At 37.5% G+C, this 27799-nt stretch overlaps 1 protein-coding gene across 3 annotated transcripts; it reads right to left on the reverse strand.

Moving 5' to 3' along the window:
• Positions 1-252: 252 nt before the first annotated feature.
• clockb (clock circadian regulator b) lies at positions 253-26244 on the reverse strand. 3 transcript variants are annotated; one of them, XM_067441818.1, is made up of 22 exons: positions 26108-26244; positions 25814-26019; positions 25108-25214; positions 22278-22337; positions 20606-20754; positions 19220-19311; positions 18980-19069; positions 18752-18869; positions 18472-18585; positions 18262-18380; positions 18033-18115; positions 17830-17936; positions 17593-17740; positions 14949-15024; positions 14278-14419; positions 12109-12194; positions 11888-12001; positions 7030-7176; positions 6714-6941; positions 3311-3420; positions 2886-3153; positions 253-2401 (listed from the first exon to the last, which is right to left on the reverse strand). In XM_067441818.1, exons 3-22 carry the CDS (start codon positions 25122-25124, stop codon positions 2216-2218), a joined length of 2454 nt encoding a protein of 817 aa, XP_067297919.1. In that variant the 5' UTR covers positions 25125-25214; positions 25814-26019; positions 26108-26244; the 3' UTR covers positions 253-2215. The 3 variants fall into 3 exon arrangements, with proteins under 3 accessions (XP_067297919.1, XP_067297920.1, XP_067297918.1); XM_067441819.1 differs by lacking the exon at positions 25814-26019 and having other exon boundaries at positions 26108-26234; XM_067441817.1 differs by having other exon boundaries at positions 25814-26216.
• Positions 26245-27799: the final 1555 nt, after the last annotated feature.

The raw sequence follows: 27799 nt of genomic DNA on the forward strand, positions 1-27799 counted from the left end.
TGCTTTATTTCAAAAGTGAATATTGTGGAGGGAATTTTTTTTTTTTGGTAAACCAACAGAGGACAATTCCTACAAATTCAGTCACATTAAAGATGATATGACCTGGTAACATGGTTTTGATGCACAGTAATTCAGTATCAAAAAAAAAAAAAAAAAAAAAAAAAGTGTTACGGTAACACCTTAAGACTTAAATTTACTTCGTTGATGATGTAGTTTATCATTCACTCAACTCACTCAGAAATCAGAAATTTCTGGGGTTACAACCAATAACCATCATATTCTGAAAATACATTATTTTGGGTACACAGAAATACAAACAGTGTTTAAAAAAAGGGCATCTACAGTCCAAATCAATTAGCTCTTCAATCTGTCAGTAGCTTTTTTGGGGGTAAATTTTAAGCAAATGTATGATTGTACACACAATAAAACACATTGATTCCAACAGTAACAGCAAACACACTTGAGGGTTTCAGTGCACAACAAAATGAAACGCACGACATAACTATGAAAGATAATCCGAGAAATTAGGGGAAGGTGGACATCTACTTTATGGCCATCTCCACTTTTGGAATTCCAGAAGTCAACAATATCAAACTCTGTTCGGTTTCCATATATACCTTTCAGCTCTAACTTGTGTTTTTACAGTGTTACCGGTCTATACACAGTAATACTGTTGAACATTAATGTCTTTTGCCATATGAAAATAAAATCGCTTTTAATACACTTCTTATATAAATTCATTTCTGAGGTATATAGCTAACAAGCCAATGGGGAAACATCTAGTATACTGAGATACTGCAACGCGAGAACTGATTGGTCATCGCTGGGGTTAATACACACCGTTAGAAACCCATTCAGCGATACTGGAAGAAACACAAACTGTTATTGATATAATAGCCTGCACTTTAAATTCTCTGTCTCACGCACTCTGTCTCACGCACTCTGTCTCACGCACTCTGTCTCACGCACTCTGTCTCACGCACTCTGTCTCACGCACTCTGTCTCACGCACATACAAAAAGGAAGATCACTATTAACTTTAAGACTCTACAGCTGCACGATAACCCTGCTTCAGTTTAAATTACAACTTTGGAAATAAAACTAGGAATAGAACAATATCGTTATTTTCCTGTAAGCGGGATTTAAAAGGTCCACAGTATTCCAGACCGTCCTCAGTCAGTCAACACAGAAACGGTCTGCCTTGGATGTGGCTTCTTGCATAGCTCCCAAAACCATGAAGGAGGACAGAGCATTTATGAAAGAGGGTTTGAAAGCTTATTTATGGCATGTAATTCTTCTCTAAAAAATACAAGTACCATCCATGCACACAAAAACTAAACCATTAGGTCACAATTACTAGAAGGATGGACTATTTTAGTGTGTATAAACACAATAAGTGCTAGATGTAATGGGGAAAAGGTGCACAAAAAACTTTTTAGCGGACTACTATGACTCAGCTAAAAAGCAAATTAACATTCAAAAACTGGAAGTAGTTTTTTTTTTTTAACAAACAAAATTTTGGCACTTAATTTTTTTTTGTTGTTGATTCAAATGTATTTGATAATTAGAAATAAACAATGTCAGAAACATGGAGTATTATAATTTCAACCCCTAAAATGATAAACTAAAACAAAAATCTAGTGCTTCTAATAACCTCAAGGACAAACTATTATGAAGGGACTATTGTCATGGAAGGGTTAAAAGTAGAAAGTATCACTATAATATAAAAACATAAAAAACAAAAAACACTGTTAAAAAACAAAACTGGAAGTACAAATGAAAGTTTAAACTTCATGCAGCATATAAAATATTCAATATCTTGCATTGTTTCTTGACGGACGTGTATTTACATGTATGGTACACGAGAATGTACAGATTGACTCAGTTCTTTGGGCTGTTTACAATGAAAGACAAAAGGGTTTGCTGTTTGGCAAAGATAATGCAAATGCTAGCAATCTTATACTTTCTATTGTTGAAATAAATAATGAGTTTGGCAACCACCTGTTGGTCTGGTGAAATATTCCGCACGGTTGCCACAGCGTCCATCTGGTGGTGTTGAATTCCGTGCAGCTGCCATGTTGAGGGAGTTCCTTGTCTGCATTTAGGATGCTGCCACGAAGGGCCGTTTTGTTCAAACGAGCTCAGCACCAATACACATCAAGAAGAGATGATGTGAGCAGGCACCTCCATCTGATTGGCCATTGCGTTTATCAATGTTATTGAGACTGGGTACTAGTGCTGTCAGTCTGGTGAGAGGGGGTTGTTTTCTGCTGTTTTGGAGTCTGTGGTTTCAGTTGCTGCTGCTGTGGTTGTTGTGATGGAGTAAATGTGCCTTGCTGCTGAATAGGGAAAGCCTGCAGGATCAGTTGTGTGGACTGGTTTCCGTGGAGAAGGCGTGTGCTCTGACAAAAACACAGCAGAAATTTAGAAATGTGTTTTTATTTAAAAATTAAAGTCGACTGAAATGTTTCAAATTGGACAAAAAAAGGATGGAAGTGGCTTTGTATGGTTTACTTTATGAATAATAGATATAATACGACTTTATTCAGCATTGTCTTCTCTTCCATGTTTGTTTTCAAACCTTAAATATAGATTCAAACGGTCATAAATCAGCCTATTGATTCATGATTTGATTGTCAATGCAACGCTGTCGGACTAAATATAAAATATCTGAAACTGTGTTCCGAAGATGAACGGAGGTCTTACGGGTGTGGAACGACATTAGCACGAGTCATTAATGACAAATATTATTTTGGGGTGAACTAACTCTTAAAGAATATGAGACATGTCACAAGGGGAGTATTAACATTTAAATGGTGGTGCATAAAAAAAACTGCCTCAAGTTCTGAAAAGATTCAGAATGAAACTATGTGCATGCATTGTTACCTGTAAAAACGGTTGCTGCTGTTTTGTTGGCTGCTGCGTCGCCCCCTGCTGTTGATTTGTTTGTAACGTGGTAGCTTGAGCCTGTTGTTCTGCAGGCGCAGCTGACTGAGTCTGCAATGCTATGGTCTGTGTCTGACCTGGTTGCTGTTGGAACGGGCTGTAAGCTGTCACCACCTGACCCATAAACATTGTTGTGGGTACCATGACAGCACTACATGCCATTGGAGCGGTCACAATCTTAGTGACCAGCTGCTGCCCAGCAGGAAACCTGAGTGACAGGGTAAGGCAAAGAAAAAAATTATAATATTAGTAGTATTAATAATAAGAATAATAGTTTAATATAATAATAATAATAATTTTAAGCATATATTGTAGACAATGTGTTGTGGAAAAGAGAGAGGAGAAAAAAAAAACTGGTACTGTACCTGTTTATTGCATTGCCCTGGTTGATTTTTGGAGCCAGACTGCTGGGTATCTGCACAACATTGGTATTGGCAGGCTGACTGATCATCATGGTATTATATACAGGACCACGCTGAGAAAAAGAATGAGAGAGCAAAATTATGTCATCCATTTAGATGATGTCACCACATGAAGTGGAAGATAAGAGATTATGTCATGGTTAATGGGCTTTTTATAGCAACTTTTTTTTTTTTAAATTGTATAACTAATTCTGAGTTGTGATTAGTGTCATATACCTTAAATTTATTAAAGGTGCAGTGTGTAATATTTATGAGGATCTATTGACAGAAAAGCAATATAATATGCATAACTTGGTGTATAAAGACTTTACATAATGTATTATGTTTTTATTACCTTAGAATGAGCCATTTCTATCTACATAGAGTGAACTCGCTAGCCTGACAAGCCAGACCCACATCAAGATGTTTGGTCTGGAAACTCTCCATTGACAGGGCTCAATCCGAGGGGCGGGATAAACGGTTGTCTTTCAAACTCCCTCTGCACGTGATAGGATAGCGCTACAACCAACCAGGGCAACGAAGATGAAACAGAGCTCGTTGATAGATTAAACATTCGCCGTATCCGATCGGTAAAACTCCGAACACATCTTCCGTTTTTAAGAATGACTTCAGTGCCGTTCTGTGTCCTTTTCTCAGAGAAAAGCTCAACTACAAGTCTTCCAGAGTCGCGGTCAGAGCTGATTGGAAAAACCGCCGCCATTCGCCAGTTTCTGTGTTTACTAGAACCACGCAAACGCAACTCGGCCGTCGTCATTATGGCCCCGTCCACCGACTCTATACACTATGTGATTGGCCCGGCAAGAGTTAGGGGAATACAGCTCAGAAGGGTATTGAGAGTTGCTAGACGAAACTCGCGGGCAGATTAAATTTGCTGCCGCTAGGGTGCGTCTAGATTTCTAGGCTAACACACTGCACCTTTAAGTATTTATATCAGTATTAAAAATCATAATCAATCTGTGTACACAATTATGTATGGGATCAATAAGATTTTTTTCTTTTTTTTCATAAAAGATGCATTAAACTGATCAAAAGTGACAGAAGTTACTTTAAAAGATTTTTAATTCAAATTAATGCTGTTCTTTTGAACTTTCTATTCAAAGAATCCAGAACTATTTTTAACATTGATAAATGATTGATAAATCAGCATATTAGAATGATTTCTGAAGGATCATGGGACACTAAAGACTGGAGTAATGATGCTGAAAATGGTTTTCCCATCACTGGAATGAATGACTTTTAAAATATATTAAAACAGAAAATGGTTCTATTAAACTTTTAATAATTATTTCACAACTAACTTTTTCTTCTTCTTTTTTTTAAAATAAGTGCAGCTTTGGGGAGCATTGAAAAAATATTACCGACCCCAAACTTTTAAAATAGTAGTGTACATATATAATACATTTAAAAAGATATGAACTGACAATCTGAAACACTGAATTGCGACCAAAATTCAGATTATATCATACATTTAAACTTTTAATTAGTGGTGTCCTCGAAGTGTCGGATATTCAATCTTTAATTACTCGAAAAATAAAATATCATAAATTTGCTACACATGTTGCTTCGCTTGGCATAAATGCAGTGAAATCCTAAGCATGCAAAATAAAACCCACACTTATAACTAAATGCACAGGGTGGCACTGTGGGGTGTTTAAAGTTTGGATGTATTTTAAAATCACAGAATGTCATCTGCCTCTAGGCACAGTTTGGTATGACTTTAATCAAAACAATTACTTTTGATCAAATGGGTTAACATATCATGTGGAAACATTGTCAGGTGAAATTCAGTTATCAAAAAATATCAAAAACCACCATGAAATCCAAACACTGGTCGAATGAGGAAAGACAGCAGCTGCGGATATTCTTTTTTTCTAAACATGAATGTGAAACAGTGTAAGCACGATAATCCTATTCTGACTCGAGTGTATATGCATGTTCTGCATGATAACTGCCGAAGCCTGCTAAATACTAGGGATGCACCGAATATTCGGCCACCCAAAATGTAACACTTACATTTTTGGCCGTATTTCGGTGATAAAAGTCTTTTGATGACGCAAACAGAAACCGCAACATGCACATGCTTGTCACGTCTGCGGTGTTGGACGTATGTGGTTCATCTCACATCTGATGAGGCATCTATATGGGTTGTAACTTGAAAATAATGCTTTGTTTCTGTTTCTGTTGATGGATACACGCAAGGATATACTCCTAACAGCGATTGCAGCCATATGTTCAAATATGAACAGTAATTTTTCTCCTCATCACCTGGATGTAAAGCCAGAAGACTGAGAACTTGCCCACACTGTGAGATTTGTTCCTGTGCACTCATCCCAAAGTGCGCACACGTCTCACAGTGCGCAAATATTGAGTTCTCTTTTAAGTCTTGCACTTAAATGGACAAACTCACATAAAAAGTTTGTCAACATTTCCATCCTGATGAGTATCCTAGCAGGCATAGTCTGTGTATGGCTTAAGAGAACTTTATACAGTCGAGAAAGACGACACATATCCGTGAGTTAGGTCTTAAAGGGGCAGTAGCCTTTACTGCTCTGTAATGTCAACCAAAAGATAAGGACATCACTCACTGCTCTTGATTGAATAGCTTTTGTAAGTTTAATAAGGATTCATCTTTAATTAAAACAGTTAAATGTGCAGATATTTTACGTTTGATTACTTTATAAAATTTCTGTACCTTTCTGCGGGCCAGTAGGCCTGTACATTATTATTTAATGTACAGATGAGTGAGGTCAAGTTAAACATTTTAGTTTTATTTTATACTGTGCAATGTGCCAAAAAAATATATGCGTAATTGATTTTTTATTTGAAACTTTAATATTAATTTATGCAATTGCAATGCCTTGATTTCTGTGTTTCGGTTTTCGGGCTTGGTTTCCTTTTTTCCGGTTTCGGCCAAGAATTTTGATTTCGTGCATCCCTACCTATATAATTTTTTTTTTGTTTTCTTAAATGATTTTGTTTTGCATATTTTTTGTTTACACATTGTTTAATGTTTTCAAAAATCTTAAGATATAAATGTAGACTATATTTGCAGGTCATAAGTTTGTTCAGAAATGGTGACAAATGTATAATATAATCACAAAAATATAATGGGATTTTTTTTTTTTTTTATGAGCCCAAATATCAATCAATCAATCAATCAATCAATCAATCAACTTTATTTATATAGCGCTTTTACAATCACGATTGTGTCAAAGCAGCTTCACAGTGTCAAAGAGGATAATTTTGCAACAAAACAAAATTTGCATACAGTATTTATGAAAAATACCCATCTCTTACACATCCTTTTAATAATGATGATAAGATAATAAACAAAAAACAAACGTACTTGTGTCACAGAAGAACCCTGTAGATTCTGCTGAAGGGAATGAGGAGTCTGTTGCTGTGGAAGTGCTTGTTGCTGTGGAACAGTCCCACTGTGTGCAGTACTTGTCACATTTTGGCCCTGTATAGCAATGACTCCAGTCTGTGCACCAACCCCTAAAATATTATTCTGTGCTCCTCCAACTTGAGGCAACTGTACGCTGAGTCCACCTCCCGATTGCTGCAATATCATCTGAAAGACACCATTTGAAATCACATGATCCGGTTACCATGAAAACAAAGCAGTCAATGCGAACATTCAGACAATTATGCGTGTGTACCTGAGGGCCCTGTCCCTGCACTCTCTGCAGCTGCTCATGAATCTGTCTCAGTTCCTCCTGTTGTTTCTGAATGTTCACCTCTATCATGCGTGTCCTCTGCTCCAGTTGCTCCTTTAGGTGCTGCATTGCATTCAACTGTGCAGAGAACTACATTCAGAAAGCACAGAAATATAAACATTATGGTGTCATATGGGAAAAAAAATACATTTTGCGCAAAAATTATTGCGGGTGAAATTAGCTGTACTGTATAGACCAAAAATCACAATTTGTACCAGACTGTAAACATGTTTTTTTTCTCCTGTAAAGTTGGGCATTTTAACATTGGCTCAAAAAAGAGAGCAGATTTTCATTGAGCCCCCTCTCTAGTGGCCAATCGATGAATTGAGAACTCATGGACTATTAAAATAAAGTCCCTTCCATTTTGGCTTCAAGAAAAAACAGGGGGAGGTTGCTGCTTGATATGAGATTACATGTGTATGCTTCTTCTTCGCCTCTGTTTTAATCTGGAGATTCTGTACTTGTTCAGGCGATGCACAATAGTGCCTACCGTATAATAGTGAAAAATAGTTTGTCTCCTACAAACAGAAACCGCAACATGTACGTGCTTGTCACATGTCTGCGGTGTTGGATGTATGTGGTTCATCTCACATCTGATGAGGCATCTATATGGGTTGTAACTTGAAAATAATGCTTTGTTTCTGTTTCTGTTGATGGATACACACCCACCTCACTCAGTGATACATTACAACAGCGATAATAAAAGAAAAACGTGGGCAAATGGTCTCTCTTTGCAAACTGTTCAGTGCATGCGAGTGCTGCCATATGTCCGGATATGACCAGTCATTTCGCAGTTATCAGTTACCACGTGTAGAGCCAGAAGATGCGAATGAGAACTCACGTGCGCTGTCAGATGATTTCTCTGTGCACTCATCCCAAAAAGCGCACACGTCTCACAGCGTGCAAATATTGAGATATCTTTCAAGTCTTGTGCTTAAACGAACAAACTCACACAAAATGTATGTCAACATGTCCATCCTGATGAGTTTCCAAGCAGACATAGTCTGTGTATGGCTTAAGAGAACTTTATACAGTCGAGAAAGACGACTTCTTTCTATTCTTGATTGAATAGCTTTTGTAAGGATTCATCTTTAATTTAAATAGTTAAATATGCAGTTATTTTACATTTGATTACTTTATTCAATTTCTCTACCTAAAAACTAATGTTAAAAAACCTGAAAAGCATTGTTTATTTTATTAGTATCTTTGCTCAATAGTATTTATTTGTGCTGCTGCTTGTATTTAAGTTATTTGTTCTTATTTTTTATTTTATTTATTTGACAGTAGTCCTTTTTTCCCTGAACATAGAAAATACAAAATCCGTACTGAACGGTGAACCTAAAACCGTGATACAAACCCAACCGTGAGCAATCGGTACGTTCGTTACACCCCTAGTGTAACGCATGCGAGAGGGTAGCACACATTCTGAAAGCCTTTGGCAGAATTCTGATGAGCCATTTTAATCTAGATTAATCTAGATTCATTTCAAAATGAATCTAGATTTAAAAAAAAAAATCTATGCCCACCTCCAATATAACAATATCAGACTCTTTTTTTTACTCCCTAATATCGGTATCAGGCCCCCAAAAAATATATTTGTCAGGCTAAAAATTAGCCTGGATGCCAGCCGAACTTAGCCCCGCCCACAACATTTCTAGGTCTGGCCTCGATCCATAGAGGAGTAATTATCTCCGAACAGAAACTGTTCGGACCAATGAAATCATCAGGGCGGACTGGACGATGACAGACAGATGATAAACAGTAATGTACTCATGCACATCATCAAAGGGGCTTGGATTATATTTGTTCAAATCTTAAACGGAGAGCTTGTTTGGATATGCATTCACCTTCACTATTTCTCACAAAAATGATGATCATGTTGGGTTTAAAGGTACTCTGTCTCTCATTAATTTTTTCAAATATCGCAAATATCGTTTATTTCAGCACGCGTGCAGACAGGGTTGCCAAGTTTTTACAACAAAATCCGCCAACTACTAGCCCTAAACAAAAGCTTCTCGGGGGGGGTTCTCCGGGAAAAAAATGGTGTTTGGGGGGTAAAATGTGTGTTATTTTGGCAAGGTTGCCTGCTAAAATTCGCACTCATTGGTCTATATATCACATAATAGTCGCTTCAACCCACGGACATAGAAAACAACCCGTTGGAAAAAACACTGACTTGGCAACACAGTGCAGTTGAGTTCTGTTGAGATTTGACAACTAGCGTAATGCATCGCGTCGTTGCTCTGATTGGTTGTAGGTCTATACAATTGAGGTCTTTCCTGGTTCGGTTGAAACACGCCCCATAATCACAGCCCAATGGAGCAGTTTCAGACTCATATTCAGACTAGAATTGACTATGACCACATCAGGCTAGCTAAAAAACAAAACAAAAAAACTAAATTCTCAGCAGTGGCCTGTTGCATGAAGTTTGTTTCAGTTGCTACCATAGACTGTAAAAAATATGGACGTAGTGTCTGTGACGTCACCCATAGGATTTCGATAAGCCGTTCTGAAGCTTAAAGTAGGGGCAAGCTGGGCGTTGCCATCTTGTGAGTGAGTCACCGCGCGTCACTCCCGGATAACAGAAAATGGGCAAAAGGGCAGGATGTGGGCGGAGCTTAGGTGACGCAACGACTATAGACGGCGGATAAATGGCTATCTACCTGTAACCACGCCCTTAATTATGCAGAACTTTAAGGCTTTATATGACATAAACGAATGAGCTAGAAAAAAATTCATCCCCCTCACAGTCATGAAGGTCAAAATTAGCCGTATAGGCAAAAACCACAATTTGTACCAGGCTGTAAACATGTTTTTTTCTGCTGTAAAGTTGGGCATTTTAACATGGGGCTCAGAAGATTCTGCTCCCTTCTGGAGCCTGTCCTTAGTGGCCAGTTGAGGAATTGCAGTTTAGATTACTTCCGTATTGGCTTCAAGAGTGATCGGGATGTTGCCGCTTGGTTGCTACCCAGATAAGTTCGAGATTAGTTTGGGCAAACTCTGGTTTTTCGGGTTCAAGGTGGACTGGTTTTTAGCAGCGTTCATCGTCATGGTAGCGCTACACTGCTTCTAAACTGGACCAATCAGCCAGGGGCGTTTCTAGGATTTTTATTTTAGGGGGGCTCAGCCCCCAGTGAGGGTAGGTCTGTAGAAAAAATGGTAACACTATTTAGTTTAGGGTCCAAATTGCGCTATTAACTAATAGCTTACAAACATGCATACCCAGAAGATATTGGCTGTTTATCATTACTTATAAAGCAAATATTAATACCTTAATGCATGGCCATACTGTACATGCAATTATCATACCCAATAATGTAGGCAGGTTTATAATAACCAAGATCCCAAATGTTAGGAGGTTCTAACATGGTCCCCCGAGAAAATTTTCATTTCTATGATCTACATATGAGCATTTTATGATGTTCTGAAGGCCAAAAAATGTGATAACAATAGCTTGAAAACCATGTCACTGGGCAGTATTTTATTTGTCTTTCTTATGTCCACATCTCTCGTTTTCTCTGTTTTTATCTTGCCCTGTCTCTTCATAACGCTGAGCTTTGACTGTTTTTTTCCGTTTTCGTCAGTGAATAAAGTGAACATATGGTTTACATATTAACATACTGATATTTATGTTTCATGAATAATTTTCTTAGACACGTTAATTTACTGTTTATCAAAGTTTTAAGTTTATTAAAATCACAGTATGAACATTCATATAGGCTACTAATCTTATGCCCAATACAGGCTGAAAAAGCTGATGTTTGTTTTCATTTACTGAATGTTACAAATAGAATTATATTAATTTACAATATATACACATTCATTATTAAACTTACACCTAATCTGATGAAAATGGCTTTGTTAATATTTTCTGTTAAGGCATTATGAATCACATATTGGCATATTTCCAGTTAAAAATGTCTAAAAATTAGACACAACAAGTTTAATCATTTGCCTAAATATTTTTTTCTTTTGATTAACATTTCTGACTTAAAGCAGACGCTGTCAAACATGAATGTTTAATTTAGCTGCATTTATCTTACTTGACGTCGAGTTGCTCTACTAAAATTTGCGCTCAGCCTCAGCAGTTTCTGTGTGACCATAAAGCCCGCCTACTCTGATTTGATTGGTTTTATCAAATATTTTGACATTGACGAGCGGTGACAGACCAATGACGCTCAGATTTACACACACACACACACACACACACACCTCTGCTTCTGACGTGCGCTGCGCTCTGCTCAGAGCCGCTGCGGATTGGAGAGACAGACTAAAAAAAACGGGACGAAGCCGAAGCCTGCCACCAGTTTCATATGTTTTAAGGTTAATCACATATTTTTTAGGGGGGCTGAGGCATAAGTTTAGGGGGGCTGAAGCCCCCCTAAAAAGGGCCTAGCAACGCCTATGAAATCAGCTATGAGTCAAGTGCCGTCTCCAACTATGTTTATTTCTGCCTTGTAAATGCTTTCAATTTCAGAGAAGAAAAATCAATCTGACACTCCAAGTTGCATGTCATTGGCCGCATGCCGCACGTCATACTTTCAGGTGCACGCACTTCATGCACACATGCACTAATTGCAAACTCTGGATCGAACATGAGTTGAAAGAAGGTTTAGAGCTTTGTGAGAAATTTTAACCTGCTCTAAACAAGGTTGGATTTACCTGGATTGGTCAACACTAAACCTCCTATGAAACTCAAGAGTTTGTTAAGCTGGCTTCATGCAACAGGCCACAGTGCATTAAGTTGAATCTGCTGAACAAAAAAAAAAAAAAACTGAATGGAACAAAACTAAATTCTCACCAGAGCATTAGGTTGAACCTGCTGCTGTGGTTGAGGTTGTTGTTGTTGTTGTGGTTGATGTTGGCTGATTTGGATCGGAGAGCCAGTTTGATTGGTGTTCTGAGAACTCATGGACTATCAAAACAAAGACATACTCATAGCAACTGAGTAATTAAGGGTAAGTTAGAAGTGTTTTTGTAAGATTATTAAATACTTTTTGTTGATGAAGAGGCAAGTCTCACCTGTGTGCTGACAGAGGAACGACGTGTCATATCAACAGAGGGCCGGGTTGGAGTGCTCACATCATTCTGTAGCTTGGAGGGAGTTGCTGAGGAAATCAAACATATGCTTTCAAACAGGAAAACCTAATAGAAAATAACACCTGGTTTTAATCAGAGAGCGACAGCATGTGAATTAATCCTACCTGTCTATCTGTCTGTCTCTCTACTAACAGTGAAACTGGGTTTTTGTTACTTCAAAAACAGAAATGCAATAACTTTTTAGGTTCTCAAACTATTTCATTGATAGAGCACGGGGTGCTCTTAAATGTTTCTGTGTGAGTGTGATTCGGATGATCTAAGAGATGATCTAAATTCATTACAATTTAAGTAAATCACTTGCATATGCGACTAAATTTTCGCTCTGGGCGAAAATAAATAAATAAATACATAAATGTACTTAGCTAATAGCAAGTAAATTGTACAATTTCCGTCACTTATGATTGAGTTAGAGGTCAAAAATTATTTTAGCGCAAATATATCATCATTGCCTGCTGAGCTTTATGCACCGTTGCTGGGCTCAGAGCACCCTCTGTGGCTTTCTCACACATGCATACACTCAAACTTGAGAGAAAAAGAGAAGCTTTTACACGTACCATGTAAAGAGAATTGACGCTGTCCTGATCGGGCCACAATTTTTTAAGCCTTGCCAATTTAAACACTGAAGCTCAAGACGACGCAAAAATAAAAATCACACGTCGGAAGGGTGCCAGAAATCCGCATCTGACTGAATTGAGCTCTTTTTCACGTCTTCTTTCCCTTGAACGGACAACTTGACACGAAATGTCAAAATACCACCTTGACGAGTATCCTAGTAAATGTAGTCAGTTATGTCTATAAACAGTCAAGAAAGAAAACGCAATTGTAACGGTATTAGTATATTGATCCATGCATTATGTCTTAAAATGAAAGTCGTCCTTTTTAAAGGTCCCATTCTTCGCATGTTTTCGAAGCTTTGATTATGTTTACAGTGTGCAATATAACATGAGTTTATGTTTCTGTACTGTATTTTTCACACAATATACTTATCTGTACAGCGCTGTTTTCTCTGTCCTAAAAACGGCCTGATGATTTCCTTGTTCTATGAAGTCCCTCCTTCAGAAACCCGTAACGAGTTCTGATTGGGCCAGTGCTTCCCGTGTTGTGATTGGACAGCAGCTTAGCGCACTTTGCCCGGAAAGGTCCCGCCTCTCACCATAACGGGGAAATGCAAGCGCTGAATGCGCGCTCTTCTCCACGTGGGACAGCAACAAAACCACGCCCCCTATTTTGCGTGTTCTAGTGGGCGGAGGGTTAGTCAACAAACTGTTCTAGTGACGTCATTACATCCCTGCACTTCCTGCTGTAGTCCAAACCGGCCGTTCGCTGTAGGCTTTGAAAGGGAACTTCTGTTAAATAAAATATCTCGCTTGGCATTGAACTTTGAGCTTTATAATTTTACAGGTATTATTTATGCTCTAACAGCAACATTACACACTAACTAAAGTTTGAAAGATGGAATCGCGAAGAACGGGACCTTTAACAACAACTCCCAAAAAAAACTAAACTGAATGCTCAACTTAACTTTTGTCACTTTAATAAGGATTCATATATATATATATATATATATATATATATATATATATATATATATATATTTTTTTTTACTCATACAGTGAAGACTGTGCAGTGTAATTTTAAAATTGATTAATTCAATTTCTGTACACAGAGATACCTGAAAAACCTGAAAAGCACTGTTTAATTTGTATCTATTTTTTGTTTATTTTTGCTATTGGTTGTAATTTGATTACTTGTTCTTATTTTATTATTGACTTTTTACTTGTTTTTAATAGTGTTCTAAAATGTATATTTTATATTATACTTATGTATAAAATATGTACTAGATAAATGTCGGTCGAGGTCTCAGTCTGGATATGAGTTGTAAGCTACTGTCTGTATAAGTGTGTGTATGTGCTACAACAATGAAGCAGTGCATTAGTTTAGAACGGTGATTATCATAGCTGTATAACAAGCGGTTTAAAAAATGCATTCACCTGATCAATATTGAGTACGCTACCCAGATGGTATAAACAAACATTACTTGTGGAGTGTTCTCACAAAAAGTTAATGTCAAGCCCTTGTTTTAATGCTTACATGTGCAGGTGTTGTCAGAGACTGCGGTGTGCGAGGACTTGCGGGAGCTCCTTGAGGAGGTGGAGGGTGTGCGACTCCTACTGAAACGATCCAGCACCTCCTTCAGACTGGAGGTGTTCAACTGCGATTCACGGCCAGAAATCTGAGACAGATGCAGAGAGAGAAAGAGGAGAATTAAGACTAAAATATCTGTAGGGGTGTAGTAGCTCCATATTTTTGCAATAAGTGATAGATGAATGTTAGATAGTACTATTTGTATAGTTTAAAATGTAATTTATTTGTGTGATGGCAAAGCTGAATTTTCAGCATCATTACTCCAGTCTTCAGTGTCACAATCATTCAGAAATCATTCTAATATGCTGATTTGCCGCTCAAGAAATAGCTGACTTGACTTAACTTTTTATAAATTTATTACATGCTTGCTGAATAAATTGTATTAATTTTAACATCAATTTAATAAGTGTATATTTAATTTCGCAAAAGAGACACATGAATCTGTTAATCATCCAAGCAGCAGCCACAATTAACCTCAAAATTATTAATGACATGGACATTTTTTTACTCACTTTGTGTAAAATACTTAAATAACAATCTGCCTTAGATAAGCTTTTTAACAGTATGTACTACATTAGTTAACTATTTCAGAGAGGTTTCGGTCTCAAGCTTTTCACCTTGTCTCCAGTCAGCTCAGGGGGAGACTCCTCTATACCCATCTCTCTCCTCCGCTCCGCTCGCACTTCGGCATAGCTATGAACAAAAAGATTAGAAAATAAGAGCAGAACTGCAAAAAGAGTGCAGAAATATAGGTTCAGCTCAAGCCCTAAAAATTAGCTGATCTTGAACAGAGCGTGGGAACAGAAAAAATGCTGTCGCTGTGCAATGCAATAATGTTGCACAACATTGATCTTTTTTATCAAATACATAAAATTGTGCATGCAAGAGAATGAATCAATGGTTTCAGTTTCAATATATTGTAAAAAAAAAAAAAGGACAGATGAGAGTACTGGAAGTTTACGCGAGCAATTAGTATGCAAGAACACGCACAGTATTGTGAAGAGCAAAACAGAAATGCCGCATTCCCTGCACAAACACCTAGATAAACACTGTTTGATTTTAGACTGGTTATAGTCAGGTAAACAACACGTTGCGACCAAGCGGCAACCTCCCCAAGTTTCTCTTGAAGCCAATACAGAAGCAGAGTATGTGAGCGGAGTGGAGCGGCATCAATTTCCCCTCCACGCTCCACTCCTCGCTTACTGCTATCAGAAACACCGCTCCGTCTTCGCTCCGAGGAAATTTGCAGCTAACCGCTAAAGTATTTTAGTAAGCTCTGAAATATCACTATAAAGTTCAGTTTACAACCTGCATTAAATGAAAAAAATTAACAATAGGAGATTAGGACCCTAGTTTCGTTTCAACATGGTTTATTGGAACATTAGCGTGCATTTTCCCCCCACTATATGCCAAACTTATAGCCTAGGCTTTATCAGCACTAAAAGTTAAATATCATTGATGCTTTTTGCAGTGCAATTTTTTTTTTGGAAGTTTGGAAAGATACATACGTTTTCATCAATTTTATCTACGGATCAATTCAGATTTCTGCTCATTCAAAATCAGATAAAGAAGTGTTTGAATGCATTAGAGAGAACGATTACATGTGTGAATAAGCTGTTAAAATTTGCTTTCACCAGTATGTAGAAGTTTAAAAAAAATCTCTTTAACTTTAACATCCCGCTCATGCCCATATCGCCGTGATCCATCTGTATCAAGTTAGTTGTTTACCGTGTGAGTTCTGAATACAGCACTTTGCTTATTTAAATATTTTCGTTTCAAATCGTTTCTACACATATTAGGCTACATATTTCTCATGTCTGTGAGGCAAGCCTGGAGTTTCAGTTTATTTATGAGATACGCTTTAGTTCGTGAGCAATGAAAGCAATCACTTTCGCGACCCCACGTCAAAATTATAGTCCACTATTTGCTTCTTATTTATTAAATACATGCAATTGGCTTAAGAAACCTCTATTAAAATTAAGAGACAATTTGTACAAAACGAAAGAAAGTCTTTTTACAAAACAAAACTTAATATAATAATATTAATATCAACTAAATATAACCACCAAAATCATTTCTGACCCACTCGCATCTTTGCACTTATCATAATCAGAAGAAATATAAAAAATTATAGTATATTTATATATATATAAAAAAAAAACAACATTTAATGGCTAGAACAAGTATAGTAAGCTGCAGATTTATGTTACGTCTGACCTGGATTTGAGCGAACATCATTTTACCAGTGAGCCGTTCATGAGCGCGCGCCTGCGGATTATTGAGCTGAGTCACACCGGCTTCTCCGCTCATTAGTCATTACAGGCTCGTTCTCGTCAGAACGCCCACGTATTAAAAAATGGTCGGGTTTAAATTGGGCTCGGGCTCATATTTACAGTTAATGTGTCGGGTAGGGTGCACGGGCTCGGGTAGGGTCGGGCCTGATTTTTTGAGCCGATCTAAGCTCTAGTTCTGGCTAAAAATGTAGTTATTAGGCTATGTGCCGGCCGTTGGCATGAATTGTACACGTGATGGAGCAGTAGTGGAGTGCTCTCGGAGCGAGTGAAAACCACAACGCTCCGGATTTTAAAAATTCCGCTCCTCACTCTATTCAAAATCTCGCCGCTCCGCTCCCACTCCACTCACATACTCTGTACAAGTGACTTAAACTGCAATTCCTCAACTGGCCAGTAGGGACAGGCTCAAGAAGGCAGCAGAATCTCATTGAGACCAATGTTAAAATGGCCAAATTTACAGCAGAAAATGTTTACAGCCTAGCACATATTGTGGTTTTAGTCTATATGGCTAATTTTATCCTTCATGACAACTGTGAGGGGGGTGAATGTTTTTATAACTCATTTTTTTACATTACATAAAGTCTTACAGTTCTGCAAAAATTAAGGGTGTGGCCACTTTCATTTACATTTATCCGCTGTCTGTTAGTCATCACGTCACCTCAGCTCCGCCGATGTCCCGCCTCTGTGCCCATTTTCTGTTATCCGGGCTTGACGCGCGATAATGCAAAAACCAGCTCGTCTGTACTTTACACTTCAAACCTGCACTATAGAATCCGATGGGTGATGTCACGGACACTACGTCCATATTTTTTGTACATTGGTAGCTCCACTATTCTACACTCTATGGATGCGACAGGCTCCAGTTCGCCTGGCAGAGCACAGGCTCTGGCTCCTGAACATGAACAATTCTGGTGAAAAAGGGGTCTCTTTGGTTGGTTGGTATAGACATCTGTGTGCCTCTGCATACCTCACAACAGTGTGCGTGCACACAATGAACTCTGGTCGTGAATTCCACTGGTGATAGGTGATGTAGTAGTTAGTCTGGAGCCAAATCCATTGCTGCCCTTTAGTTAAAAAACGATAATAACACGATTTCCCTTTTCCAAACTGCATTACTGCAAGCAGACAGATAAAGGGATAGACATATGAAAAATATGGTACCTAAAGAAAGTCTCAAATATATTTGTGTGTGCTTTTAACTCACAATGCTCATGGCATTTAGCCAGTGAATGCAGGTCGTCTACGTGATAATAGTCATAGCCTGAGGTTCCCAACACTTCAAATGGCATATAACCAATGATAGGCGGTGCTCTGTAACACAACAACACACAGACACCTCATTGAAGAAACAACTGGACGATGAGTTACAAACATGGAGAAAGCGATATTGTGAGTAAGTGTGAAAACCTGTGATCTAATAGGAGGAATTTCCACTCCAGACTGTGTCGAGACGTGAATTCCTCATAGGGCTCCTCCACCATGCACATCTCCTGTACACAAATCAATTGTGTCAATATTAGCATTTTCATCAGTAATTCCTTATTATGATGCATGCCTTTAGTTGTCTGCTTTCAGAGAGAGTATTTGTAACGCAGATCTACTTTTCTCTGGAGTTTCTGATTGATTTTCAGCTTACTTTGATGAATTGGGGTTTGGCGAGCCTCACAGTCGCAATAAAACAGACTTGATCATCGAAGGCCGGCTGCAACGAGCGCTGCAAAATTCCCTCAAGGCCATTTCGGGTTGCATTAGGCACTGAGAGAAGAGGAGATTTGTGTAATGAATCCAGTTAACATATGGTTTCGTATTCAGTCAGTCTAGATCAAGAGGAAAAACAAACACTCACTGTCAGCAAGTGACTTAAAGTTGCCAATAAACTTGACATATTCATAGACGGGCGGTCTTTTGGGATCAACAGAACCTCTGAGCATGTGACAACAAAATTCCATCTTGTTCTTGGCTAATAAAAACACAAACAAACCAAAAAACACATTAAGCGCACGACAAACTAAACAGAGATGACTGTTAAGAGTGAAAATATGCTGAGGCAGCACACATTTGCACAGAGATTTTAAAAATACGACAGCAAAACAGGTATTTGGAAGGGATTGAGGTTGGACACTCACCCTTGTGGTTATCAGAGTTGAGTTTTTTAATGTCTGGGTGTGAGGCCAGCGCTTTATACACTTCTTCGTGCTCCCCCAATGGAAGAAAGCTCAAAAGGTTCTGATCCACCAGGTCCGACTGAAACAAATACGATTACATATGATATGTACATACAAAAATCTAACCATTGCAGGACAGTATTTAAACAGACTTCACACAACTAAACACACATTAACACTCTCACTTACAGGCAGATGTTCAAGCAGAGAGGTTACGCTTTCTGAGACGTAAATTATGTTTCCATCTGTCAGCATCACTAGAAAGAACCCATCCAGCGCCTGAAAAAAAAACAACACAAAAATTTAATCTAGAAGTGATGTATGAAACATCATAAACATTAAACATGGATGTGCTCATATTCTATTAAGTGGAAACATCTTTCAAAACAAGAAGAAAAGAGACACGTTTTGCCCAAAGCGAGGTCTCACCTCTAGCATCAGCTGTGTAAACTCCTCATTGCTAAGAAATGGTGGTTTCCAATCCTGCTTGATCTCACTCGACTCAGATTGTGCAGCATTTTCTGTATGTGAACACAAACACTTCCTTGTAAATAGTTTTTTAATTATCCTAGGATCTGTATGTCTCAGTTCATTAGTGACTACGATACCTTTAAAAATGTGGGTCTGAAAGATTTTTTAAATTGTTTTTGAAAGAAGTTTCTTCTTACCATGGTTGCATTTATTAAATGAAAATACAGCAAAACTAATAAAACAAAATATTACATTATTACATATTTTAAATATCCATTTTCTCTTTTAATATACTTAATTCATTCATGTGATGGCTAAGGAGAATTTTCAGCATCATTACTCCAATCTTCATTGTCACGTGATCCTTCAGAAATCATTTTAATGCCGATTTCCTGCTCAGGAAACATTTCTCATAATCATCTATGTTTTTGTGGAAAGGCATATTCTGTTAAATAGAAATCTTTTGTAAAATTATAAAAGCATTCACCGGTATTATCATTTTTATCAATTTAATGCACCCTTTCGGAATAAATAAAAAAATCTTACTGACCCCAATATTTTAAAGGTAGTGTATTACAGTGTTTGACATTGCAGTTCTGAATGGAATACTAGCATAGAAAAATAGCTTTAGCCAACTAAATATTTGTACTAGCATTACTAAATAATAAAAAAGTACAGTGCTTCCTACAGTATTCCTTATTTTTTCAAAACTGCATTAAATATAATTGCCTTTGTTTTTGTACTGTAGATTGAGCAGTGGTGCAGAAAACTGCAGTAGTACGCAGCTTTGTTGTCACAGGACCTCATTACACAGCATATTTTATTCACGAGTGAAGTCCTGTTATGACAAATTAAAAAGGATATTAAACTTATGTGTGGAATATATTACAAATCAGTGGGGATATGACTGTGCATCTGGAATGGAAGGTTGAAAATATTGTGTGCGGTTGAATCTGGTTTATACTGCACCCTTTGGCATTTTTGTAGGTCATCCAGGTATTCCATGCATAAAGAAAATTTGCATTAAACTCACACACATTCTTTAAAAATAATAGAGTAGTATGGTAGTAGAATTGCATGATTAATGAAGGTTACAATAATGGCTGTGATAAGTTCATTGTGAAAAGTGATGATTACAGTATTCCACTTTAATGTAAATCACAGGGCATTTTGTACTTGTCTATTTTATAGGTTTAATTTGTAACCGTTAAAAAACTAAAACCAATCACATACATCTATTGTGCGCATGGAAAAACAATTATTCCTGTAATTATTCCAGTGCACTACAAACAATAAAATCTTTGGTTGTTCTGTCCAGAACTTGAATTCCTTTTTTTGCCTCACCTTTGTGCTTATGCAGGTAGTCTATGCTTTTCTGCAATACTGTAGATTTGTCCATCTTGCGTGTGACTCCGGGCAACATGGTGCCAAGTTCTTTAATGAGGACATTAAACTGGTCTCGCCTTTTCTTCTCTGACTTATTTCTCGAAACGCTGTGATAATAAAGATATAATAGAAGATGATAAAGCAACAAAGCACAATACAAGGCTGCAAAATGATTAATGCTTAATTTTTCACTTTACAGTAGGAATGCTAACAAGTAATTGACGCTCAATTAATTGTAAATAGTGACTGAATCGATAAAGCGTATCAATGATCGATTAAGCAAGGTCATCAGAGTCTGTAGTTGAGGCGCCTGCGGCTCATGCGCAAAACACGTGACACAGACAAACGAGGTAAAAAAATTAAGCATGAAACATGTCTTCAACCCATGCAATGTTTATTTTAAAACATAATTAACCAAGGGACCCAAAACCCCTCAAAACAAGGGCTTTTACTGAAAATAAGAACTTCTTCCTCATGTAAATAATACAATCAATATACATAGAAAAAGTAACAAGTAATGAAAACACAGCACCATGATCCAGACACGATCAAATCCCGGAAGTCCTTTAGCTTTAGAAAAAAGCGACATGTCATGTCACTCCGTGACCTACGCATTGTCTTAAAGGGTTAGTTCACCCAAAAATTTAATTTATGTCATTAATGACTCGCCCTAATGTCGTTCCACACCCGTAGGACCTCCGTTCATCTTCGGAACACAGTTTAAGATATTTTAGATTTAGTCCGACAGCGTATCTAAGTGTATGCTCTACTCTCCATGTCCAGAAAGGGAATAAAAACATCATCAAAGTAGTCCATATGAGACATCAGTAAGTTAATTAGAATCTCTTGAAGCATCGACAATACATTTTGGTCCAAAAATATTTGTTGTAATTGGACCAAATTGTATTGTTGACGCTTAGAAATGGAGTCTAACTAACCAACTGCTGTCACATATGGACTACTTTGATGATCTTTTCATTACCTTCTGGACGTGGACAGCAAGTGGGCATACACTTACATTCAAAGGACAGAAAGCCCTCGGACTAAATCTAAAATATCTTAAACTGTGTTCCAAAAAATGAACGGAGGTCTTACGAGTGTGGAACGACATTGTGGTGAGTCATTAATAAAAGAAATTTCATTTTTGGGTGTACTAAACCTTTAAGTTGAGTTTGAACTCGTTCGAGACCACCTACTAAAAATAAAGATATGATAGAATCTACTATGGCTCAATAATGTTTAACAATGTTACAAGCCAACATACGGTGCAAAAGCATCAAACAGTTTAGTTTACACGTGCCTCAGTGGCAGTTTTTCACATAATTACTTGGTGTAGTTTGGTCTCTGACTGAAACAAATAAGCTTGTTGTATTCTTCTAGCTGGGACTTTTTCAACAATGATAAGCCTATCTGTTATGTAGGCTAAGCTACTATGATTTTATAAATATTTTTTTTAAATGTAACTACAATGTAAAAACATGTACATAAGTGCATTGTATCAAATGATTAATTACAATGTTAGTACATAGTAGTTAAGGCCACCTAATATAAAGTGGGTCCCCCATTTCTATTAGGATAATATTTCATGTTGTATAACAGAAAAACAACTAATATTTGCAATTTTACTCACCGTTTTGCCTTGTCTTTCTCATCTTCCTCCATCAGCCCATCAAAAACACTTTCATCATCCCTAAAACAGGGAAAATAAACAAATGTATTCTGTCTGATAGAAAAACATTTTTATTTTCTTTAAATCATGTCAATCAGGGGGCGTTTCCTCCAAGGAGGTAAGAGAGGTAGTGCCTCCACCCAAAAAAAAATGGATGAGATTTTTTTTTTTTTTTTACAAAAATAAAACAATATAAATATTACACCAACAGGTACATTTACAGTGGGAGTCCACATTTCTCTTGCCTCCCCTGAGCCCAATGAGTTTTAACAGACCCCTTAAAGGGTTAGTTCACCCAAAAATGATATTTATGTCATTAATGACTCGCCCTAATGTAGTTCGACACCCGTAAGAGCTCCGTTTCTCTTTGGAACATAGTTTTCTATTTTCTATTTAGACCGAGAGCTTTCTGTTCCTCCATTGAATGTATGTACGGTATACTGTCCCTTTCCAGAAAGGTAATAAAAACATCATCAAAGTAGTCCATTTGTGAAATCAGTTGGTTAGATAGAATCTCTTGAAGCATCGAAAATACATTTTGGTCCAAAAATAACGAAAACTACGACTTTATTCAGCATTGTCTTCTCTTCCATGTTTGTTTTCAATCCACAAACAAAGCTTCGAATGGTTATGAATCAGTGAATTGATTCAGAATTTGGATTGCCAATGTCACGTGATTTCAGCAGTTTGGAAGTTTGACAAGTGATCCAAATCATGAATCAATGCGCTGATTCCTAACCGTTCAAATCTTTGTTTGCAGACTGAAAACAAACACAGAAGAGAAGACAATGCTGAGGCCATCCTTAAAAATATTCTTGTTTGCCATAACCCGATCGACCCTGTCAATTTAGGACCGACTCAATTATTTAATTTTGTTTCCTTTTAGTCCGACCGACTTGCCGGTTGTAAATTTGCATCAAGACAGACCAATTTCTTTTTTTTTTTACTCTTCAAAAAACTAATACAAAAGCAATAAAATAATAATTATATTTTAGTAAGTATTATAAATGTTAGAGATGCCACAATTCTCAATATAATATTAAACCTTTCGGTAAGGCACTCACGGTTCAATATGCGCTTTTGAATTGCGTTTTTTTCATTTTTGCTTTTAATTATTTTTATTTCTCTCTGTTTGAAATATTTCTCTCAGTTAATTTCAGCTCTGTTTGAGTGTGCCTGTAACTCTATAGACAACAGCATTTCAAGCGTGGCTAAACACCCCCCTAACTTTAGTGCATATGATTGAAAATGTACTTATATCAGCACATAATCATATGCACTAAAGTTAGGAGGTGTTTAGCCATGCATGAAATGCTGGTGTCAGAGAGTTATACTCACGGAAGTATACACAAAGTTCACGGAACACTATTCACAAAGTTCATTATTTGCATGCGTTTTAAAGCCTTTCCTGTAAACATTTCATTTGCGCGCTTATACACTGTTTTGCGATGAACAAGCGCGCACTAAAAACCTGTCAAACACACGTGATTACTGGACCAAGTAGTCTTACTGTGCTAATACTGTCAAACACACACAAGGTGGTCAAACAAAAATAAAATAAAAAAAAATAAAAAAAATCACACTTGAATAAAAAAACTTTAATACAGTAGCTTTTAATTAAAGGTGCCCTAGAATTAAAAATTGAATTAACCTTGCCATAGTTAAATAACAAGAGTTATTTGTACATCACATACAGTGAGTCTCAAACACCATTGCCTCCTCCTTCATATGTAAATCTTGCTTGTTGAAAACACCACGGAAAAACAAGCGATTCTCAACCTAACGCCAACTGTGACTGCATGCCAGCCAACGTTCATTGTCAGGCGGAACCGCACGCAGCCAAATCATTGGGAGTTCAGGTTAACAAGCGTCACGCGAGGATATCGAAAACGGCAGATCATGGAAATAAATGTTATGTTCCATGTGGGGGGATGTGAGGACTTTTCATACCCTTCCCACATATAACAAACGTCAACAGTCATGGTTGATGTTTATTTACAAATGGATAACGCAACAATTTAATTCAAAGTTGTTTGTTTGCTAGGCCCATTTCACCAAGGACAGTTTTTCTAACCTGGGACAATATCAAGCAGGATTAGCTCAGTGTCACAAGGCTCTTCCCAACTGGACTATTTGCCTTTTTTTCCGGTTACAACAGCGTTTCCACGGGACATCAGCGTGAGACTACTCCTAGCCGTCTAAAACACTATTTAGGCAAATTTAAACAATGGCTAAGTGGCTTAACACATCTCGTTGTCATGTAAGGGCCCTGTTCATGTTACACAGACATTTTAATTGCATTTTGAGTCGGTTAAGAGGCACAAATACACACTTTACATTTATGCCCCCATTTCGCATTTTTAGTTTTGGTAGAATGATGATTCAAAGTATTTTAGATTGTTTATTCTTGTGTAAGAGCATTAATCAGAGCAGGTGGTTTGTCTGTGTAAAAGAGATTTAACGAATGCATGAATTGAAAGTACTGCATTAGAATTTTTTTTTTAGTTTACACTAACAGTACTATATTAAACTACTATATTTAATGTTAATAATGCAATGGGGCAATAACCGTGGGTCCTGATAATGCCAAATGTCTAATTTTACCAGTAAAAAAGGGCTTCCATTATTTATAGGCATCGTATAATTCTGTATTTTCAGGTTCAGAAGGATTAATATTTTATTCTGGTGTCGTCATTATTTTCTTACAGAAGAGATTTCTTTCAAAGCATTAAAAAAAATCTCATCAAGTCCAAACTTTTGAAAGGTAGCATGAATACCGTTTCAGCTTTACCTATCTCTGGAGCTCATGATAACGGCGTCTCATGGATCAGTCTGGGATTAAAAACAACCTGACACATTGGGAAGACATTGGAGAAGAGGGCCTGCCAATGTAAAAGTCTGCAGACAAACAAAACAGAAGATAACTGGATGACAAATGAACAGTGTAGTTTAATAGCCCAACGGTTTCTGTGAGGCCGTTTGGTCACTCTTTTTTACAGTCAGAGGTGAAAGGTTAATTGATGGATACTGGAGGCAACATGAGCGCTTACTCAACAAAAAATACAAAATAGAAAAAATAAATAAACAATATAACATATTAGTACATTTTCACTTGCTAATTCAAAAGCAAGTGATTCACACCACAGAATTGAAAAGCTTTAAACGAAGTGCATTTAAAGCGTGCAGTTAGAAAGATTAAACATTCTGCTCATCATTCCAGTGCAACACTATAATTACATTGCAACGAGAACAACTGTAAGCATTCCAATCATTCACAAACCTTAAGCATACTGACGCTGTGGGAAAACATCCTAACAAAACCAACCGTGCATGTTGAAAAATGAAATGGCACGTAAGTGCAAGTGACATCTAACTTCAAGAGATAGTACCGCTTTTTAATACTTGTTAACAAAATCCTATACCATCTGGGTTTTCCTGCACAGCAGCGTACCACTACCGCCTTTATCAACATAAGTATAAATGGTAACGTTACCTACCGAAAAACACACTTGCACATTCACACATGTGCCTGGTCAGATCTGAGCTCCTTCGGTGCCGAGATCACAATGCAGCGGTGCGATGAATAATCACTGTACAATAATGTGAAATGCAATGCTGACATTCATGCGCGCACTTCCTCGAGCGGTCTCGCGAATGTGGGTCAGCGGGCCTAGTGACACGCGAGGCGTTACGGAAGCTCCTCCTGATCGCGGCAAAATCAGCACACTTTCAAAATGCAAGTTAAGTCCGAGCTCGTAAAGCTATATACATTCATAGTTTAGACTATTTACCTCTTTCCTTTTCCCCTTTACCTTCGATCGGCGGCTGCAAGCGCGCGATTTCGGTTGCGAACAGGATGAAAACATTTAAGCCAGGCCTACTTCTCACGCAGTAAAAGGCATGCGCAGTAGCCTACGCCATAAGCGCAGTGGCGCACGCAGGACACTTTACATCACTTGCAAAATTCTCAAGCACAAGGATTTCTACACCTTCTGTTATTTTCTACTGGAACAATATCTTTGCTCAAAAATCCATCCTTACTAATAAGGTTAAGGAAATCTCATTTAAATTATTGCATAGGTTTATCCTACAAATATCTACAAAAATGTAAAACTGATATCGATTTAAAATGCTGTTTTTGTAAAGGAAACACTTTATCATTTGTTTTGGTCCTGTCAATATACCCAGCATTTTTGGATTCATGTGATGGTTTTCATTGTTGATAATCTTTTAAAACATTTTCTTATAAACATGGGTTATTTTAAAGAACGCTCTTTGAATTATGTTTTATTTCTTATTTTATTTTTATGCAAATTTCACATTCATAAATGCAAGTTTGCAAAAGGCAAACCTTCGCTTTTTATAAAAAGAGTTCAAAATGTAGGCTAGGCTGTATGTGGCGTGAAAAAAAAAAAAAGATTAATGCTCCTCCTTAAACATTTTCACATAAAATAAAATTATGTAATGGTGCTTACAGGCAAAGTATTTTTCTATTTCAACATTATATTGTAATAAAAATTACCAAATATCTGTATAATATATATTTTTATGTAAACTGATGTACCCTCTCTTCTTTTCTTGTTACTTTATGTTGAGGCATGTGAAATATGTTTTGTTATACACCGAGAGATGGCTTTGTACTTTTTGTTGAAAATAAAGCATTAAAGGGGTGGTTGCATGTGATTTTACTTTTCAACTTTAGTTAGTGTGTATAGTTGCTGCTTGAGCATAAACAGTATCTGCAAAGTTACAGCGCTGAAAGTTCAATGCAAACGGGGATATTGTCTTAAAGTTACGGCAGTTTATTGCCTAAACGGCCGGTTTTGGACTACAACGAGCTTCTTCCCCTGTTGTTGACATCATAAACCCTTGCTAGTCACCCCAGATGTGACTTCTACCCGTTATGGTAAGGGGCGTGGCGTTTCCGGACAACCTGTGCTTGGTACTTCAGCCAATAAAAATACATGAAACTACATTTGGTCATCTAACCAATCTAAGACCACTGCGCTTTTCGGAGGGATGGGCTTCATAGAAGCAGGAAGCAAACAAGCTGTTCAAAGGACAGTGGAGACAGCCATACCTGTCAAGTATCCCGTTTTGGCCGGGAAAGTCCCGTATTTTACCCTTCTTTCCCGCCGTCCTCCCGTATTCGTATTTTCCCGTAAATCTCCCGTATTTTAACCTGCGTTATTAAAAAATAATAATACCGGAGTAAAAAAAACAAAAAAAACATTTCCAATCTGAGCTCTGTAACTAGCCTCGCGATAACTGCCATCTGCAGTAGCCTACAGGTGGTCGTTGTCGCGAGGTTATAGTGTGTGAGGTCAGATGACGACGAGTGACAACGCGGGGAAAAACAAAACAGACGGATGATGGACGTAACTAACTATAGAGATGGAAGGCACTCCTGCCAACAAACCCAAACCCTGTGTAAATACCTTGATCAATGGGACAGCGAATTTAATTTTCTGAAGAGGAGCAGA

The sequence above is a fragment of the Pseudorasbora parva genome, chromosome 4, assembly GCF_024679245.1.
Source record: "Pseudorasbora parva isolate DD20220531a chromosome 4, ASM2467924v1, whole genome shotgun sequence".
Taxonomy (NCBI): domain Eukaryota; kingdom Metazoa; phylum Chordata; class Actinopteri; order Cypriniformes; family Gobionidae; genus Pseudorasbora; species Pseudorasbora parva.